At 38.6% G+C, this 18,796-nt stretch overlaps 2 protein-coding genes across 2 annotated transcripts in view; both read right to left on the bottom strand.

The window, feature by feature from the left end:
• Positions 1-9,829, bottom strand: part of cd164 (CD164 molecule, sialomucin) — a 40,736-nt gene extending 30,907 nt beyond the window's left edge. The window contains exons 1-2 of the mRNA XM_088930102.1: positions 9,636-9,829; positions 7,398-7,490 (exon numbers count right to left, since the gene is read on the bottom strand). Of these exons, the coding sequence (XP_088786228.1) occupies positions 7,398-7,490; positions 9,636-9,705 (163 nt within the window). The 5' untranslated portion in view covers positions 9,706-9,829. The remainder of the gene's footprint in view (positions 1-7,397; positions 7,491-9,635) is intronic.
• A 4,133-nt stretch (positions 9,830-13,962) lies between these two features.
• ppil6 (peptidylprolyl isomerase (cyclophilin)-like 6) lies at positions 13,963-18,635 on the bottom strand. The gene is made up of 8 exons (XM_088940182.1): positions 18,549-18,635; positions 18,175-18,270; positions 17,819-18,007; positions 16,817-16,879; positions 16,588-16,735; positions 16,148-16,207; positions 15,625-15,760; positions 13,963-15,086 (listed from the first exon to the last, which is right to left on the bottom strand). Exons 1-8 carry the CDS (start codon positions 18,624-18,626, stop codon positions 14,975-14,977), a joined length of 882 nt encoding a protein of 293 aa, XP_088796308.1. The 5' UTR covers positions 18,627-18,635; the 3' UTR covers positions 13,963-14,974.
• Between the last annotated feature and the right edge of the window lie 161 nt (positions 18,636-18,796).

Genomic DNA, 18,796 nt, shown 5'->3' on the forward strand with positions numbered 1-18,796 from the left:
ACAGCTCTGTTCACATCACAGACTATTGAGAAGAGCAACACCTGACCCACGTCAGAAAATACAATTCAATATGAAGCATTACTCCAAAGGGTCTTGTAAAACTTTAGTGCTGGAAATGCTGTGCTTTCTTAAACATTCTGATGTTCCTTTTATCTGTGAAACCTGTATTATACCTGAGGCATTCTCTGTTTTTTTGGACGCATTACTTCGGCTCAAAGAGAAAAACTGTTTAACTGTGACACTGGTTAAGCCTGCATTTTTTTGCCATGTAATCATTAAACCATCTTTTCATAACGATCAAGCCTAATTTTCCTACTTAAGAGAGAAGTATGCAAGAAAATACGATGAGACTGCAGTTTTTAATATGCAACATGGTTATAAACGTTTAACTCTAGACACCAATTAAAACACATCGTTTGTGGTCAATGATGTTAAGATGATTTTTAAAATGTTATCAGCATCTATTTTTGGGGTCTGTGAAACAAAAAATAAGGTTTGTTTGTTTGTTTTTTGCAAATCAATTTAGTTGCGATACTGCAAACATTAAACCAATTTCCATTTGCAATTGAGTAGCCCAGATATCTTGAACAGATTTTCACCTGAATTCTCAAAGTAGAAGTAAAAACAGTTCAGTAGCACTAATTAGACCCCTTAATTTACAATTGCACTTATTGCGCTTACACAGCTCATTCTTAGCTCTCTGATGTATCGAAACAAAGTTATCCAAGGAAGACGGGAGTATTGTACTTCTCACTGATCTCTGGAAAATGTAACCTTATGATTTTCACTACCATAGTATACCAGTAACTGCATGATGGAACAGGTTCAAGGTAAAAACACGCAAAGAAATAAAATCAGCTATGATGGGTTCCTTCATGATGAGCCTCCAAAAGACTTCTGTACTTGCACTCACACAGGTTAGTGTGTCATTTGGCTCAGCAATGCTGTTTTTTAAAAGATTTCTAGATCTCCAACATACAGTATAAAAGGTCTATAGTACTAAAGACAGGTAATAAATTACCATAAAAATGAAAGCTGCCTAGGAGAAAATAGATTCCTGCAATGTTAAATAGTTTAGATCTGGTTTAGAAATACCCAGAGAAGAAAGATTCAGAGAGGAGCCTTGGAAGACCTCAATTTAAAATAATGAAGGGTTAATTAAGGAGGAAAAATTGCCAACAATATCACAAGAATTGATGCTTATCCAGTGGAAAGCTAGAGTTGGTATTAAATTCCTGAAACAGACAACATTACGGGGCTGAAGTAAGGTGGAAGGAGGAGTGGTCTTCTTCTCCACAGTCTTAAAAGGTTTAGGATTTTTCAAGCATAAAAGCATTGACCTGCAGTAGCGGCTGTTTTGAGCAGTAATAAATGTGCATGCTGGCACTGGAGGTGCTGTAGTATATCAAAAGAGGTGGAAGATGGAGAACCTCTTACTTCTCACTTCAAATTGTAGCCATCAAGGTGTAAATTTAATTAGAGAGCCACTGAGAGAGAGATGAGTCACTGTGCTCAGAATGCACTAAGCTAACTAAGACCACTGTGTAGTATGTTGAAGAGTAAAGGCGGAGGACATAACATGTCACACATCTAGGCAATGGCATTTCTGCTGTACACAGAAGACAAATAGACAGAGCCTTGCCTTTTAACTATCCTTCCAAGCTGCAGCTTGCAGCTTCACACACAAAAAGAACAAAATGGTGGGATGATGTGGTGTGCTAACCGGTCAGGTTGTTTGCCTTAAACTGCAGCGTGGTGAAAGTACAGCCTTAGACTGCTTGACATTTCCAGAAACAGAAAAATGACAAACCATTAATAAGCATTCATATTATATTTGAATCAGAAAATAATGTAAGACTACTGTTCTTTGCCTACAACTATCGGAGGAACTAAGAGAAATCCTCACTGCATTCAGCCATGTCCTGTTCAGATTGTTTTTTTCCAGTCATCACAACCCCTTTTAGACGAGGAGAGGTTAGTGTGAGGATACCAACTTCCCTCTCCTAGCTGGAACTATCCCAACAGGAAAAACACCGTTGCGTATCTCCTCACTCCTGCTGTCCTTACATAACGGTTTTGGGATATTGTTGTTTTCATGCAATTTAGCTTCCTGCCTAATCTCTACCTGCATCTAGAATGCTTCTGCCTTTTCATTGACTTCCCACCCCTGTGTCATGCTTTAATCAAGAGCCATCGTCTTCACTACTCCTGGAGTTCTGGAACACTGCACAACTTAATAATAATAATAATTGCTTACACTTATATAGCACTTTTTCTGGACACTTCACTCAAAGCGCTTTACAGGTAATGTGGACTCCCCTCCACCACAACCAATGTGCAGCATCCACCTGGATAATGCGACGGCAGCCAGAACGCTCACCACACATCAGCTATCAGTGGGGGAGGAGATCAGAGTAATGTAGCGAATTCATAGAGGGGGATTATTAGGAGGCCATGATTGGTAAGGGCCAATGGGAAATTTGGCCAGGACGCCAGGGTTACACCCCTACTCTTTTCGAGAAACGCCCTGGGATTTTTAAGGACCACAGAGAGTCAGGACCACAGTTTTACGTCTCATCCGAAGGACGGCGCCTGTTAACAGTATATAATGTCCCCATCACTATACTAGGGCATTAGGACCCACATGGACCTCAGGGTGAGCGTCCCCTGCTGGCCCCACTAACACCTCTTCCAGCAGCAACCCGTTTTTTTCCCAGGAGGTCTTCCATCCAGGTACTGACAAGGCTCACACCTGCTTATCTTCAACTTCATCTTAGGATGGGTCCAGAATTTAAACAATCTGCCCCAGAGAGAGGATCCAACATTACAGTTGTCAAGTCCTGCAGAGGCTACCAGAAGACCTCATCCAAGGGCAAAATCTCCTCACAAGTTGCTGGTTTTACGCAACTGAGATTTTCACAGCTCACTCCTAGGAGCTTATGAATTACTCCATCCGGGTTCATGCCATCATGACAAGGCAGGCCTTCCACTCTAAAAAACAATCTCGTACTTTGTAAACTTTTCTTGAGATGCTTTTATCAGAGCACGGAAGTTCAAGAACAAAAAAAACGCTCCCACGCACAAAGTTTTTCTGTTCAAAAATGAAACGGCTGAACATCTTTTTATCTTTTTCCTCTTTTATCTCCCACTCCAATTATGTAAAATAAAACAACCCACACAAAAGGTGGATTCAAACTTGTTTAAATTAAAATCTCTAATTGTCTCATTTGTAATACTAGTTTAATAGCCTAAATGCTGCACAGGAACAGCAACACAAAAAATGCACACAGTACAGCCAGTCTACTTTTTACCTTTTCATCTCCTTAACATGATCACGGAACACACGCTCATTTCAGACTCTTATAAGTCAATTTTATCATTAACTCAAAGAGAAAGGCAACTTTCCATATCAAAATAAAATTGGCACAAACCTTTATAAAGACCATATACAAGTATTTAAAATGAATTCTGAAAAAGACATTTTACATAAATAGCAACTACCTGCCACTGCTAAATATGGTGTTTCCAAAAAAGGCATGCTCATTTTTAGCAAACACAGACCAACAGATTGTCTTAATCGCCCCGTCATAAAAACTGCTTTAAAATGGTTAACCAAAATGATCCTCATTTGGAACAGCAAAACCAGTAATGATATTTTAAAGTTGGAAAATTCTGACTAACTCAGTACTGCCTGCTGGAATTTTGCAATAAATGGATGTCAATTTAAAAAAAAACACCATAATCTCAATCTTGCTAGTTTGTCTCCTTAAGTGGCCTGTTTTGGTCTTTGGACCCTAGTTCTCTTTCAAGTTTCCTCTCTCGGGGAAGAAAACTGCACAGTCCTCTTGCTTCCTGGCTGCTCTTCACTTGGCTCTACTCATAAAACTCATTAAACCTGACTCTTCGCTGTCCATCTTCATTAGACACTAAATGCTTGTCGCACTGTAAGCACACTGCACTTACCAGACTGAACACAGCAGTCTAGTGAGTGAATCCAGGAGCAAGAGGAGACAAGCAGGTAACAGGAGGAGCAGTCAGGCAGAGTTTCAGTGAAGCACTGCCTGCAGTCATAACGGTATCAAACCAAGTTCAAGCCGAGAAGATGCGATGCTGAGGCACCAAAGGGAAACACAGGGTTCGAAACACAGGAGATCTTACAGGAGTAATCCGAGAACAAAGTCAGAGAAACAAGTCAATTGAAACCAGGAGATCTGAACAAGCATGTAAAGAGCAGGACACAATGACTCATGACAAGCACTTAGACGACATGGAGAGGCTGATCTTAGGTACTGTAATGGTAACAGGTTAGTACAATATTGAACTACATGCAGGTGATAGTGACTTTTGACCCCATCTTGTTGTTACGACAACTGATGATCTGACTGATTGAGAAGAGGCTTGATCAGGTGTGCAAAGTAGCATTTGTATGAGAGTGGGTATGACAAACTACTATACATCTACTCATCAACTCTTCACTCTTTGCCTTCATTATTACTAGGAATTAGAGCATTCATTTAACTGTCATCCAGTTCTTAATCTTCCCTAGTCACTACTCACTTTGACAAAATAAGGCTCTAGAGTACATAATTAAACTTGACTATTAAATGAATCAAATAAAGGACAATATCTAATACACTTGATAACCAACGCTAAATAGATGAAGATCCATTCTTTATCACAAATTATTAATATGCAAATACTATATAGTGTTTGACATGAACAGGCACCTAGTATGATAAATCTCATTCAACAATTTCACTATAGAAGACTGTTACAATAAATTCTAAAGTCCACCATATCTTCGAAAGTATCACCCCTGTGCCTTTTGTTTAACAATTAAATGTGTGACATTCAAGACTTGGAAACTCCAATCAGGCACTTCATTTTGAGAGTCAATGTTCTGTGTGGCCTGCTCCAATTGCTGAAGGTTTGTAGATGACATTTTTGAAACAAAAACTGTAAGCCTGATGCAGAAATACTGACAAACATCGTAAACATCTGCAATGTCAATCTATGTGCTACATGTATTATTAACCACATAATAATATGGAACAAAATGTTCAGACATGTCTACTCTCTCATATAATCGCTCTAGCGATGTGTGAATATATATAACACCTTCGACATCCCAGTCAGTAGTAGTGTGTTCTAAACATTAAATTTATATGCATTGCAAATTGTTTGAATCATTAATTAAGTATTTAGAAATTGCTCATGTACAGATAAAGGAAATGGAGACAACTGCAGCACTAGGTCAATCAATATTCCTTCCTACAAACATTAATGTAAACCTCACAACTTCTCTGGACATATGAAAAAAGATACCTCTGTGAGCTTTAAACACATTTGGACAAACATTAATCAGAGATAAGATTTTTTTTTCCCATTTGGGATCTACAAAATGCAAAGTCATCAATCATTACTTTCTTTTTGCCAAAAAAAAATAGCTTTCTTTGGTAAACTACTGAAAAACTGAATATTTGCATAAACAGCCTACACCTGTCCATCATACTGTAAATACGTCAGGTGCACCTGGGCTTAAGCAGCAGCCTGTCTTGTTAAAACATGCCTTTACATGTTATCACAGTAAGCACAGGCTTGTTATCCGAGTTGTTACTGATTGTTACCCCAGTCTAAACGAGGACTAATAGTCTTGTTTCTCACCAATAACCTGTCTGGGTTTGTCCTATCCAAGCTCCTTGCAACTTGGCAACAGATTTTCAATAACCTTCTGTGTTCCTCACAAAGGCTTTGTGATCTTCACCACAAATACTGTACTTCACAATGGTCTTCTGCCATATGTCCAAACTATGCACAGTACATGTCCACGAAGATATGGGCTACAAGTACATGTTGATTTAAGAAAACAAAACTCTACCAGTATTTTAATGAAAAATAAACTGTAATTCTAACCCTTGCAAAGCAAAACCAGCATGTCCCAAAGTATACATTTAAGTGCAAGTATAAGTCACTTACTGGGTCTTTAATTGGGTACTCAATTAAGCCTGGAGCCCTCAAAGAAATTTTAAGAGTACCTATAATACTTGCTTAATACATTTATAGTAATTAAAGCCTTTTAGCTTTTTTGAGCAGATAAAAACATCACTGCAGTCCATTTAATTTCCGAAGTTTACAGATTAAAAGATTTCAATACTACTGAATGAACTGTAGAAAAAAAACATTACTTAACACTGTCACTACTGTAATATTTGCATAAGCCAATTTGAAGATTTTTTAACTCTAAATGACATTCATTTATCCATCCATTATCATTGAGCTACATATCCTGATCAGGAACTCTGCACATGGCAGCCTGTTCCGAGTTCTTTGAGAGCACAACATCCTGCATCTGTGCTGTCAGGAGCCAACTAGAGACCTACGGAAATGCACAGGAAACATGCAAACAACATGCAGAGAGAATGTCACAGAATGTCAACACGATTGAACCCAGGACTGGGAGAAATCAGTTTCGAAAGAGGTCAAAATATTAAAGCGACCCAAAAAGAATATCTGACTGTTCGACTGCCTCTTGTCTGCCAGCAAACCACTGCATGCAAAGGTTTTCACGTTTTTTCATCACACACTCCCAATGCACACACCCACCTGCACTTCTGGAGGAGCGTTTGTGAGCGTCATGATTTAATAAACTGCTAAAGGTCATCTGCCAGCCATCACATTACGAAAGCAAATGAAAAACTGCTTTCGCTTAGACGAAAGGGTTTCCATTATATACAAGACCTAGATTTATTAAATTCAGAAAAAGCTCTCTGCAGCCTTCCCTATCTCAACTGTCTAAGGAGAGACAATCAGGACTCCCCCAGTGACAATAAACTACAGGGTTTTCTCTTCTGATATTGGGGCTGACGAGAGGCACTGCTTTAGTACCTTAGCCTTAATTTTCATATATGGTCTTGTATAGCAGATGCTGCTCAAAACTGTTGATAAAGCTCATTTCATACTCCATGGTGAAGGGGTTATCACACTGAAAAGCAGGAAGACGGCCGCACTGTTAGCAACTGTATATATGGGGAGATTATTTTTTTCTTGCAGAAGCTCTGTGTAATTCAGATCAGTGAAGCCATAAAACAAATGTCTGTTACTCGACAGGAAGACAGCTGTTCTGCCTTTTCTCTGAACTCATTCAGCCTGTAACACAGAGAACCTCGTCAAAGTGAAGAGAAAGCATTTTTGGAGTTTTGAAATACATTCTCTGTCAGCGTGTTTCAGATAACAAAAGAGCGAAAAGTGAATCTGTGCCTTTAGTGGATTGAGAAATCAGGACTATCTCAGTTTAATGTTTCATTTTGCACAACTGAACTCCAACATGGAGTGCAATACGGGCTGAAAAAACTCCAGTCACATTTAAAAAAATGTTTTGTTTTTAAAGATTTACTTACAAGAGCATATCACCCAATGGCACAGCGATGTATTGTCAGTCTTGTCAGTCTGTTGTACACATTCATCACAGGTAGTTTGATTTGAGCAAATACCTGAAAGAAAGCAAACAATAAGACATTTTGTCCACAAAGAACTGTCTTGATTTAGTGCGGGTGAAATATTTAAGAAAACGTCTAGTACAAAAGTACAGAGTGTCGAGGTGTTTAGCCAGGACACTGGGGTTAAGTCTGCTATAGAATGATTCAATCTGGTCTTCCACAATTCCCCTTTAAAACCAGTGAAGCACTTTCTCACTTCTTGTGCTGTGCTGTGTGCAACGGTGGGTATTTCACTTTAGAGGTGGTTGAATTGGATCCTCTCCTATACTGTAGGTAAAGCTTTGTGAGACTGCACAAGCAAATTTTTATTTAAGCCAGAGTGTTATGCTCTAAAAACCAGGCTACAACCTTCATGACTGGCAAGTCGTGTAAACCTGTGCTCTTCCTAGGTAAACAGGCTCTCTTTATCTGTGGGAAATAAGATCACTCCTGACAAGTGCACCAACCCTTCACAATATACTGTAGTCAAGGGTTAACACACTTGTACTGTCTCAAAGGTTACCTTGCATGGAATTTGAAAAGGAAGCCTTGACTTCTGAATATATTAGGCTAAATAATAAATGGTTTGTGTTCAGACTTCAAGAGCACCTTTTGTGACTATGACAGGAGAGAACACTTTTTGTTTTTAAAACAGCACAAGGCTACAAACGATGGACTTTAGTTACACTTGATACAGTATGTAACTTGAATATCATTACACATCATGATTACTACACAAAAAAAACAAGCAGAACGCTTTGCAATCTTTTCTCAACACAAGGCCAACTCAGACAAAGGACTCTTTATTCTAATCATTTGTTCGCAATCTACAATCTCATTAGACACAATCATGGGAACAGCACACGCATATCAACTGAGGTTTAAGCATTGTTTCCACTGGCTCATCCACCTTAAAGAAACAAACATTTTCGGGAAACGTTCAAAATGGGAGAAACGCTCCAAACTAAGACAATCAAACAAACATTGTTTCAGAAAAATATTTAAACAAATGCTGCAGTCACAAAACATCATTTAATTCACTGAATTTGGGATATTTGACTATTTGAATAATCTCAGGAAGGTCTTTCGCTACAGCTGGAGGCTTGAGGAACATCAGCTGTTCCCCAGAACAGCAAAATGCAGGCCTCTGTACCAGACTTTTTTATGGACTGGTAATGTACAATTAAAAGAGCATGTTGATTCTCTTCAGCAAGAGGCACAATTCTTATGACTTTGATGATTTAATACCACTGATATAATGTCGCGCCGCTACCTCAGAAAACGCTAAGTAATCACGCCAAAACTCATACCTTGCTCTTCAGTGTAAAATTTTCATACAGTATGTTAACGCTAGTGGTGGAAATTAATAAATCGTTGTTTAGTAACTTTACCACTGAGACCCGTTCAACGTGATAGGCAGACATACGGGAATAGAAAGTGTGTCATTTAGAAGATTTGATACGTGCAATTCAAAAGCTAAACTCTGCATTGCCGGTATTCTTCCAGCTGTAAAGGGGACATGTCACGACGAGACAGACGCGACCCGCGGCCGCAGGCAACCCTGCCCTCGCAGTTTCTCGGCTGTGCGAGAGAAATCGGACACCCTGCGCTACCCTGGTCCTGCTGCCAGCTCGGGCTGCGCGCAGTGCGCTCGTCTGCGTCACTCCGTCTCGCTCCGGCCGCGGAAAGAATTAGCGCTGGCCACGCGCGCAGCGCAAACTCCAGACCAGGCGCGCTGGATTGTCGTCAGGGCACTTAATTTAAAGAGGTTTATAACGCAATACATGACATGATTATCATCCCGAAGATGTACCGTGAACTGACACGTACCTCTGCTTTACTTGCTAATCGGAGTCTACTTGCCAGATACAGTATACACCCTATTTAGAGGACTACACGCAGTAACATTTAATTTTAAATTGGTTATCAAAAAAGCAAACAAACGTTTAAGTTGTCACAGACCAATAATTCTAGTACGTCGCTCTTTTTCAAGCAACAACACAACTCTTTTTTAAACCACTGACTATAATAAGACGATGTTCTTATATATGAAATGAGAATATAAACTTACCTGTCTATTGGTGTATCTACAGTCTACTTTTCTACCTTAGATACACTTAACCAAGTTACTACTTGCGAAAAATGTAACTCAATACTTACCTAGTGCTGAAGCTCCTGTAATTCCCAACAGGACAAGAGATAATGCGATGGACAGTAATCTTCTGTGCATTTTTGCGTTATATTACAGTGACTGGACAGAAAACCTGAATATAATGTTTAAAAAGTGAGACGTTGATTTCTGTTTCTGCTGTATACGGGTTTCTGTGGCTATACTTCCTGCTTGCAGGTCATGTGGCACTTTTTACTGACTCATTGCAGAGGGAGGAGACGAGCATTGAGCCTGCAGTGGCTTTAACCTGTTCTGTGCCAGGAGCTTGATGGAGCTGTTGCGTCTTGTGCTGGAGGATTCAACAGAAACGTAAAATACATAGTGGGTATTTAATTTGCGATTATTTTAAAAGAGAATACATATTTCTTTATTTCATTACAGAATTGCTGCCCTTTAGCTAGATCTGAGAAGACAAGCGAGGCTAGGCCTGGGCAGTACTGGAATGGGAGAGTTTTAGGAACACTAGGCTCCCGCAGCTGCTGCAGGACGTAGTGTTGATGGACCAGTAGGTGGCGCTCTTCCCACTGGCTCATAGTTTTCAAACCAATGTTCTAGGATCCTTCAGGAGAAAACACACACATGAGAAATTTACTATTAACTGTTATTTCAGTTTGTTTCGGGCCTTGTGCAATTTTGCCTTTACATAAATATGGTAATAAGCTTTACAGTAGTAACCCCACAAACGAAAAAAAAGTAAGTTCTAGTGGTGCTATTTTTTCCTTCTAGAGCTTTATAAGTGGTCTAAGCTAAACATTTTTTATATCTGATTCGAGCCAAAAAAAATCTCATGTATATTCATTAAAGGCTTTTATGTTTCTCTCTGCTGAGACTCAAATGCATTATTTCTGACTCACTAAAAGCCGACTATGAAGCTCCTCAGCTATTATAGCATCTGTAGGCCTCTCATCCATCGGATATGACAGAAAGGGATCAAATGTCTGAAGAGTGCACAGGTAATTGATGAAATGTTCGAAGAACTGTGCTGTAAAAGCAGGACATGGCGCAACGCTGCTTCCAGATGTTCCCATTGACTTTTTCCATTAGAAAGTGGAACCTATGGTCCCTATGGAATGTGTAGCAAATTCTGCTTCTGTGCACTACATGATTTTCCTGATGCAGTTGTTTGAATAAGACAACTGACTATGTACTGTACATCCCCTTTCCAAAGACAGAGACTACATACAGACACGTGAAAACAAAGTTTTCAAATAAGGTAACACCGGAACAAATTGTTGTAAATTTACCTTTTTTGCCCTCAGTTTCGTTTGGCTCAATTAAATACATCTTTTCCATGATTCAGAAGGTACTGGTCTCCCCTTTGTCAGAAGTGCCGTGTTTAAACAGATCCATCAGAGAAGCTCATGTGTGTGATAAACAAAGACCATTGGTTATGGCCTCACAGCTTGAATCCTTTTGAGAGACTGCACATTTCAGGCTGTGGCAATCATAGCCCAACACTCTTAGAAACAAAGAGGTATGTATGTTTTCACAGCTGTGCTGCAGTTCATATTGAAGTAGACTTTGGAATGCTCTGGGGCTCCCATTAAAGAGATTAGACATTCCCAAGCATGGAGAAAGCACATCTTGAGTTTCAAATGAAGATTGATCCACACAAATGACCAACAAAGAGGAACTATAAAATACTAAATATTTGGAATTTGTTCCAAAAGCAGATTAATTAACAGAAGTTAGAAAGTACAGCAGCGTGCCTGACACAAGGCTGTGCTCTGAGAAACTCACTGCTTATTTTCTTGAAAGATGCAAGTGAATCCACATTCAAAACAAAGATCCCCACAGATTACACACACATACATCTAAATATACAGGTAAATGTATTTATATAACCAGTTTGTATGTACACAGCTGCATTATTCTAACTTCACAATGTGTTCAAAAACATTCTCTTTTTTGGTATTCTATTGCTTCTATTTTTCCTGTTTCCTTTCAATAGTTTAGTTTAAAAAGACTAATTTGCAACTAATCTGTGATCTACAAATATATAGAAGTCAGTGGCATTAAGGGTGGCACTTTGCTCTGTCTGCAAAAAAAGAATAAATCTGTGATAATCTGTTTATTTGATCCATTATGTGAATTGTTATATAAACACCATTCAGAACCATCCTTCCAAACTGCAAGACTGTTTAATGGTTTCTAACTATATTTTCTAGCAGCACTCCTACAGAAATTTAAAGGAAACAAGGCACTCAGCCCCCATCGTTTCTAGAATCCCTCTCAATCCAATGTCTTCTCAACGGTGCAAAACTGCGGTGTTGTTGGTATGTGACACTTTGCCTGTTGTTCTAGATGACAAGGAAGTGAACTCAATCTGTCCTTCAAGAGCCAATTGCTCAGACGTACTGAGAAAACAACTCTGGACTTGTACTTGAGCCACCTCTCAATCCCCTGGTAGCAGTATGGAAAGTATGGTGTGCAATGTCTGGAGGTAAGCTGCTGGACATGAAAGCATGCTCTGGCAAGAAAGAAGTGCTGCAGAAAACCTGTTGCTTTTTTACAGAACAAGTGTTAAGAATATACTTTTTATTACTTTGCTGCTGGGCTTTGAGTTAGCTGTAGCTTTTGGACTGGGTTTAGTTTCTAATGACCTAGTTTCATCTACACTCAGAGAATTGGTGTTGTCAGATATGCTCTCCTTTACAGAAAATAAATACTCTCAACCCTGCTCTCAAAAGCAATCAAATAGCTTAATTATTTGCCAAGGAAACCAAACACACAGCTCTTACTGCATCTGAGAAAACTTGACAATACACTATTAATTATCTTACAAACACACCTTTTTTTGTGAACCTAATACTTTGCATTGGAACCAAAAAAATATATTATTCTGTAGTCTGACCATACTTCTTTCTGTCACATGCCTGCAGTATATCTTACCCAAGTTATATGATGAGTTTCAGTTAAAGCTTTTTTTTCTTTCTACTCATCTAGTCAGTCAGTTTTGTATAGGGACCAGGATATTCTCAAAGTATGAACAGTTACATGCATCATAGACACAGAACTTTGCAAAACCTCTTAAGTCACTGTTGGTTTTGCAGTGACCTCTAGTAATCAGGCAGCTCAGTTTGGAATGGTGACCTGGTCAAGGTAGTGTCTGGATGGTATGATGCATGTGCACTTCTTAATGATGGATGTCACTGTTCTCTCCTTCTCCTGATCTGTGCTCCTCTACCATCTATCCATATATCCATCTATCTCTAAATTGTTTTGAAAGCCTTGTTCTTCATGGTTGATGTCTCCTATCACTATGTGAGTTTGGCTTGTAATTAAATATCTGTGAGAGGGAATTTATAGCAACAGATACAATTAATCTGAAGTCAAGTGAAACCGCTTTGATTACACACAGAAACCATTAAAGTTATTATGTGATCTTTGAAATTATATATTTGCACATTGTAAGATTTAGTGTTCCTATAGAAAAGGGGTTGAATATTCATGCAATTGAGAATCTTCTGATTTTCTTTAAAAATGGAATTCATTTGCATATTATCAGAATTATACAGTATAAGCTTTATTCTGGAGTGGATTTAGAATCGACACAATCATGTTTTGAAGAGTCTTGATTTCAAGCTTTAAAAGTAACAATGTGGAATCTTGGCAGGGGAATGAATAGTTTTGCAAGGGACAGGGTAAATGTCAGTTTCTTTCTAGATATTGATTGATGAGATTAAAGCCTCTCCACCTCCCTAGTCTAGCATGATCATCCAACTCCTCTGTGATGTCATCTGGCCTTTTAAGCAGACACATTTTTTTTGACCCAGTTCAGTTCTTCCAACAAAGATCCACTCATCTTGCTATGTGTCTGACGTACTGCTATTTCTAGTACAAGTTGTAACAAATCATAACTTGTGCTCAGTAAATGTATTTACTACATCAATTTTAATGGTATGGAGGATTCCATAAATACAGAGTAAGGTTAAGTATATTTTAATACCTGTTGTTGAAACTGATATTCTCTAAAAATGTGCGAATCTACGTAAAACAGAAACTTAAAAGTGGATGTACAGTCACTATTTAACAAAACAGCAACTAAAATGAAATACAAAGGATTATTCATTTCTGAGAACGGTGAGTCTCTTGGGTTAAATCATAGTGCTAAAGAACGCCATCAGCAATAATTCAGCAAATCTTTAGTCCACATTTGTAACACAAATACTACAGCACTAACATAGCAGTTTTCATCCCTTGCTGTGTGTACCGTGTATAAACAAGTCTGAATGTTTACCTTCACATTGTTTCTGCAAACCTATTATTGCAAGTAGTTATTAAGAGCGCTATCTTCAGGGATACACATTTCAATAAAACCAAGCATGAATTTATTAACATTGTAAGAAAAAAGAAAACATGACATGCTTTTATATGACATGCTTCAGTGTTAAAACCAGCATAGCAGAAGAGTTTCCAAACAAACAACATTTTTTTGTAGATAATGATGTACATATTTGATATGCCATTCCATTGTTTTCTATCACAGGAAAATAAGATCTGTTGACAGAAATACATTGGAAGTTTGCTTTTTTGATAATACAATATAGTATAATACATTTCTGCAAACTTTTATCCATAATGTTTACAGAGCAGCAGATTTACGTATTGGAACCCTATTTGTTGATTTAATTCACTAGGACATCTTAACTCCTACTTTCTAGGATGGAAATGAATATTTCCCTGGGTTCAATTCCTGTGTGGAGTTTGTACTGTATGTTCAGTATGTGTTTGCATGGGATTCCTTTGGGTGATCCAGTTTCCTCCCACAGTCCAAAGCCAAAAAGTGGCCCCGAGTGAGAGTGTGTACATGTTTGTGTCTGTGTGTCTACCCTGTGATTGACTGGAGTCCTGTCCAGGGTATATCCTGCCTTGCACCAAGTGGATAAGCTCCGGCTGCCCTGCGACCCTGTATTGGATAAAAAGGTTGGAAAATGGGTGAAGGGATGTGTTGTCTAATAGTATCAGTAGTAAGATTTTTTTGATTAATTTCCAACTATAAATGCAACTAAAGTGCATTTCTTAAACATTTTCTCACTATATGTGGTTTCTACTCCCAGGGTAGAAAACAAGGGGTCTTTGTGTTCTTTATTTTCTCTTCCTGTCAATTCTTCAAGTTTCGAATGCTGCAAAACATGGACAGGACAAGTCTCGGACACTTTAACACCGTTCTCTGTTTGATGTTTGAGCAATTGCAAGTGGTCTTATCAAAAGGTCTTTATTATTTCCTGTGTATGCAATTTTGAACAAAGAATGAAAAATGTAAATTAGAAATCCTGAAAATAATGCCCAGTTACTCAGTAAAATAAAATGGCATACAAGATTTACATCAAGGTAGAAATACACCACAATCCACTACTTTACACTCCTGCTTGGGTCTCTCATTGAAGGTGGGGACAGCTTCTAGCTTTTCCAGGACCTCTGTGCCCTCAATCACCTGCCTATTAAAAGGAGAGAGAGAGTTCTCATGTTTTTGTGCTATACTTTATGTTTTTTACATCATACAGTAATTTGTCTTCTTATCAGTTTCCTCCATGAATGACATAAATAATAGGGTGTCAAGGATTGAGTCTTTGTTTAATTACAAAGTGCTAAAAATTCTAACACAAAAGTTATCTTACTGCTATAGTTTTGACTGTCAAATGTGCATTAAAGCCTTTTTAAAATAGAATAACTGTCCAAGTCTCATGTTATAAAGCTGCATTTCAATTCACGTTCCCTCTACACAGAGCATGTACAGTTCCTGAAGGCTATGTGCTTACAAACAAACTAAAGGAAAATGGTGATGCTAGTATATTGTTGTGTTAATTAGTATAAATCGTTAAGCTACGTTTTGAAGTCAAATCTCCTATAACTGCCGGTTTTCCACAGATGCAGACTTAAATTTAGAAATAAAGGCATGTGAAAGAAAGGGTTGTCTAAAAGATGAAATCTAGCATTACCCACACAAAATAAGAACAAAGTAGAAGATAAACATACCCAAAAGCAACATATTTTCTGTCCATCCAGGTGGCTGGCTGCAGTGTAATATAGAACTGAGACCCGTTTGTGTGGGGTCCTCTGTTGGCCATCCCCAGTATCCCTCTTTTACTGTGAGAGACCGCAAAGCTTTCATCTTTAAAAATAGAGAACAGACAGCCATATACTTTGGAGGCAGACCCAACTCTTAGAATACTAAATCCTGCAATTAGCATACAGCAGATACAGTTTTTGCTTGCCTAGAGTTATAGTGGTGCACTGTCAGTCTGTCAGGAGTATGATCAGGATTGCTTCCAATTTATAAAATAAAGACTACATGTCCTGTTAAAATCATAGAAAAATAATGCAACTAATTATTTTGCAATGTAAAGCAATATTTACAGTACATACATTTCTAAACGTTTAAGTCATTCACAGACTTTGAAAATTGTTAAAGAATGAAGTCAATAGAAATTGAATAGCACCATCTGCTGGTAAAAGTCCAGTAGTTCAAGGAGCAGTTTAAAAAGATGATGTACTGTACCTTCAAATGTTGGCCCATAAATGGACTGTCCACCATTTCCTTTACTACCTGGTGAAATATCTGTAACACAAGAATTTTAACAAAGCAAAATCTATTACTATTTATAAATCTACAACAACTGCACCTGATTATCAAAAGAAATATATTGTCATTATTCATTGTGGGACAATAATGAATGATAAAAAGTAAACTTCTGAATTTGCATTATGTGCTAAAGTGAAATATTTTATGTACTTCTTTTTATCAATAAAGAATAAATATTAATAAATAATACAAAGCATAAGTTTCAAAACTCAACATAACTCAAAGAGAATTCATTTTTGATTCATTCTTTTTAACTCAAGAGGTTAAAATGTTGCAAGTTAAGTTTAAGTTTTTTCAAAGCTAACTTTTTCCAAAGTTAAACTGTTATATATAGTAAAGCCACAGTGCAAGCTCACCTCCACCTTGAATCCAGCCATTGGAGACCACTCGATGGAATATAGATCCCTTGTAAGTTAACTGGACATTTCTTGGAGATAAGCCTGCCCCTCCTGTACAAAGCTCTTTAAAATTCTTGCTCGTCTTTGGACACAGATCTGAAAAAAGCTAAGGATGATGACCGTCATTCCCTGTTGCTGGTACATTTCCTAATCAACCACTTTTGCTTCGTAACTTAAATTTACGTACCTCAAATAATAACCTCCCTACAGCGTTTCCTTCGATTGCAATACTCATGAATACAAATGTGTGCTGCAAATGAAGAACAAGAAAAGACATTGAGCATCTCAAAGTTAAAGAACCTCTTACCTGCACCGTCTTGGGACAGCATTAATATCATTTACACTTTATTTCACTAACAACTTTATCTTAGGCATCTTACATTCAAAATAGACAACCATATAAACATACATATGAACGTTAGATCGGTCACAAATGAGAGCAGGCCACTGGGCCCATCTAACCCATTTGGTAGTGAGTAGTCAATTGGTTTAAGGATCTTGAAAGAAAGCAGGGTATCGGCTTCAACAACATCTGCTGAGTAGCTTGTTCCACATGCCCACAACCTTTAGGGTAAAGAAATGCCTCCTGTTCTCAGTTTTAAATGCACTTCTACTTTCAGAATTAGCAAAGACAATAAATCCTGATGAGGGTCACAGTAACCTTTAGTCTAGCCTGGTGCCTTAGTTTGCAAGGTGAGACCTTATCCTGGACTCCAGTGCATGGTGGGCACAGACAGGGACAAATACAGAGACAACAATTAACCTGACCAGCACGTCCTTGTGAGGTGGGAGGTAACTGAAGCACCTCGGGAAAACCAACACATACATGGGAGAACATGCAAACTTCACACAGAAGGATCCGCTGCCCAAAATCAAACCCAGGACCCCAGAACTGTGAGGCAGAAGTGCATGCCACCATACCAGCCTCACACAGCACAATGAAATCCATTGTGCACAGTTGACAAAAAATGCAAATGGATGACAGTTATCATCCTTAGCTTTTTTACATAAATATTATTATTATTATTATTATAATTATTATTATATAGCTTTGTTTGTGCATTAGTTTTGTCATTGTCGCTTTTATTTTCCTTCAAAAACACATGTGCAAAATAATCATTCAAGGACTACAGACTAAAGACAGGGCTTGGAATCTGTAAGGCTGCTTTAGAAAAAGCCGCGTCCTTGCCTTCGTGTTAATCAGGTGTTTGGAATAGAAGTCTTCTGTCAGAGCGAGGTACAGAGCCCGCGGCCGGACGAAGCTGAAATCCCACTGTTCTTCTGCCCATCTTTTCAGATCTTTCTCATCTCCGAGAAGCGTGCCGTTCAGGAAGCACATCAGACTGGACGAAAACTGCCACACCTCCCCTTTAAGTTGCTTTTGAAAGAACAAAAAATAGTATGCACACTAACAATTGACGTTAAAACGGAATTGAATTTAATAACCAAATCCATTTTCGACATTGGGGGCACACAACATACAGTATATCGGTATATAATCGTAAAATCTCCACCTTCACCCTCTTAAAAGAGACACAAACTCACCTTTTTCTTATTATTTAAATATTCATACCAGGCACACTCCAGTAATGGACGAAGCATGGGTTCGGAGAACGAAGAGGGAAACTTCTGCTTCAGACCCTGTTCATAACGCAGTCATTAGTTAACCGCTTCATTAACTTGAAAATAAGGCATCTTAAAAACCATAAAACTACAACCGCTGTGCATAGCCATTGACATTTTTCTTATTTGATTAAAATGTCACAATTAGCATTTTATTTCCAGCAGCCTCGAAAAATTCACTTTACAGAAAATCTCCCCGCGGTGTGTAGTTGAACTTCGCTTTTGGGGGCACGGTTGCTCCAACAGCGCCGGTTTGCCTAGTTAGCAAACGGTTTAACTGCTCAGCTAAGAATTACCTCTGCTATGCACTTGGCGATCTGAAAACTGGGCTCTTTCATCAGACCCACAATTTCCACCTGCACCTCGGAAGCCATGGCTGGTTTTGCAGCGCACAGCCTGGCGCCGCCGTCAACAAACCCGGCGTCTCCAAGCAACTGCGGAGCCTCTTCAGTTGAGCCCCGGAGGCTGAAGACGCTTCTGAAGTTCACCCACGGCTTTCAAGTCACTGCTGCAGACACGGAGCTCCGGAGGTTTACAGTACGAA

This window comes from Atractosteus spatula, chromosome 2, assembly GCF_055471065.1.
Source record: "Atractosteus spatula isolate fAtrSpa1 chromosome 2, fAtrSpa1.hap1, whole genome shotgun sequence".
Classification (NCBI taxonomy): domain Eukaryota; kingdom Metazoa; phylum Chordata; class Actinopteri; order Semionotiformes; family Lepisosteidae; genus Atractosteus; species Atractosteus spatula.

What these genes read in the sequence shown, in the direction of transcription:
- ppil6 (XM_088940182.1), bottom strand. Translation starts at nt 18,626, where the DNA reads ATGGCTTCCGAGGTGCAGGTGGAAATTGTGGGTCTGATGAAAGAGCCC. An exon ending in AACACCTGATTAACACGAAG is followed by an intron (nt 16,880 to 17,818) that starts GCAAGGACGCGG and finishes CTTCATTTGCAG; the next exon opens with CACACATTTGTATTCATGAG. An exon ending in AGAAAATATGTTGCTTTTGG is followed by an intron (nt 15,087 to 15,624) that starts GTATGTTTATCT and finishes TCCTTTTAATAG; the next exon opens with GCAGGTGATTGAGGGCACAG.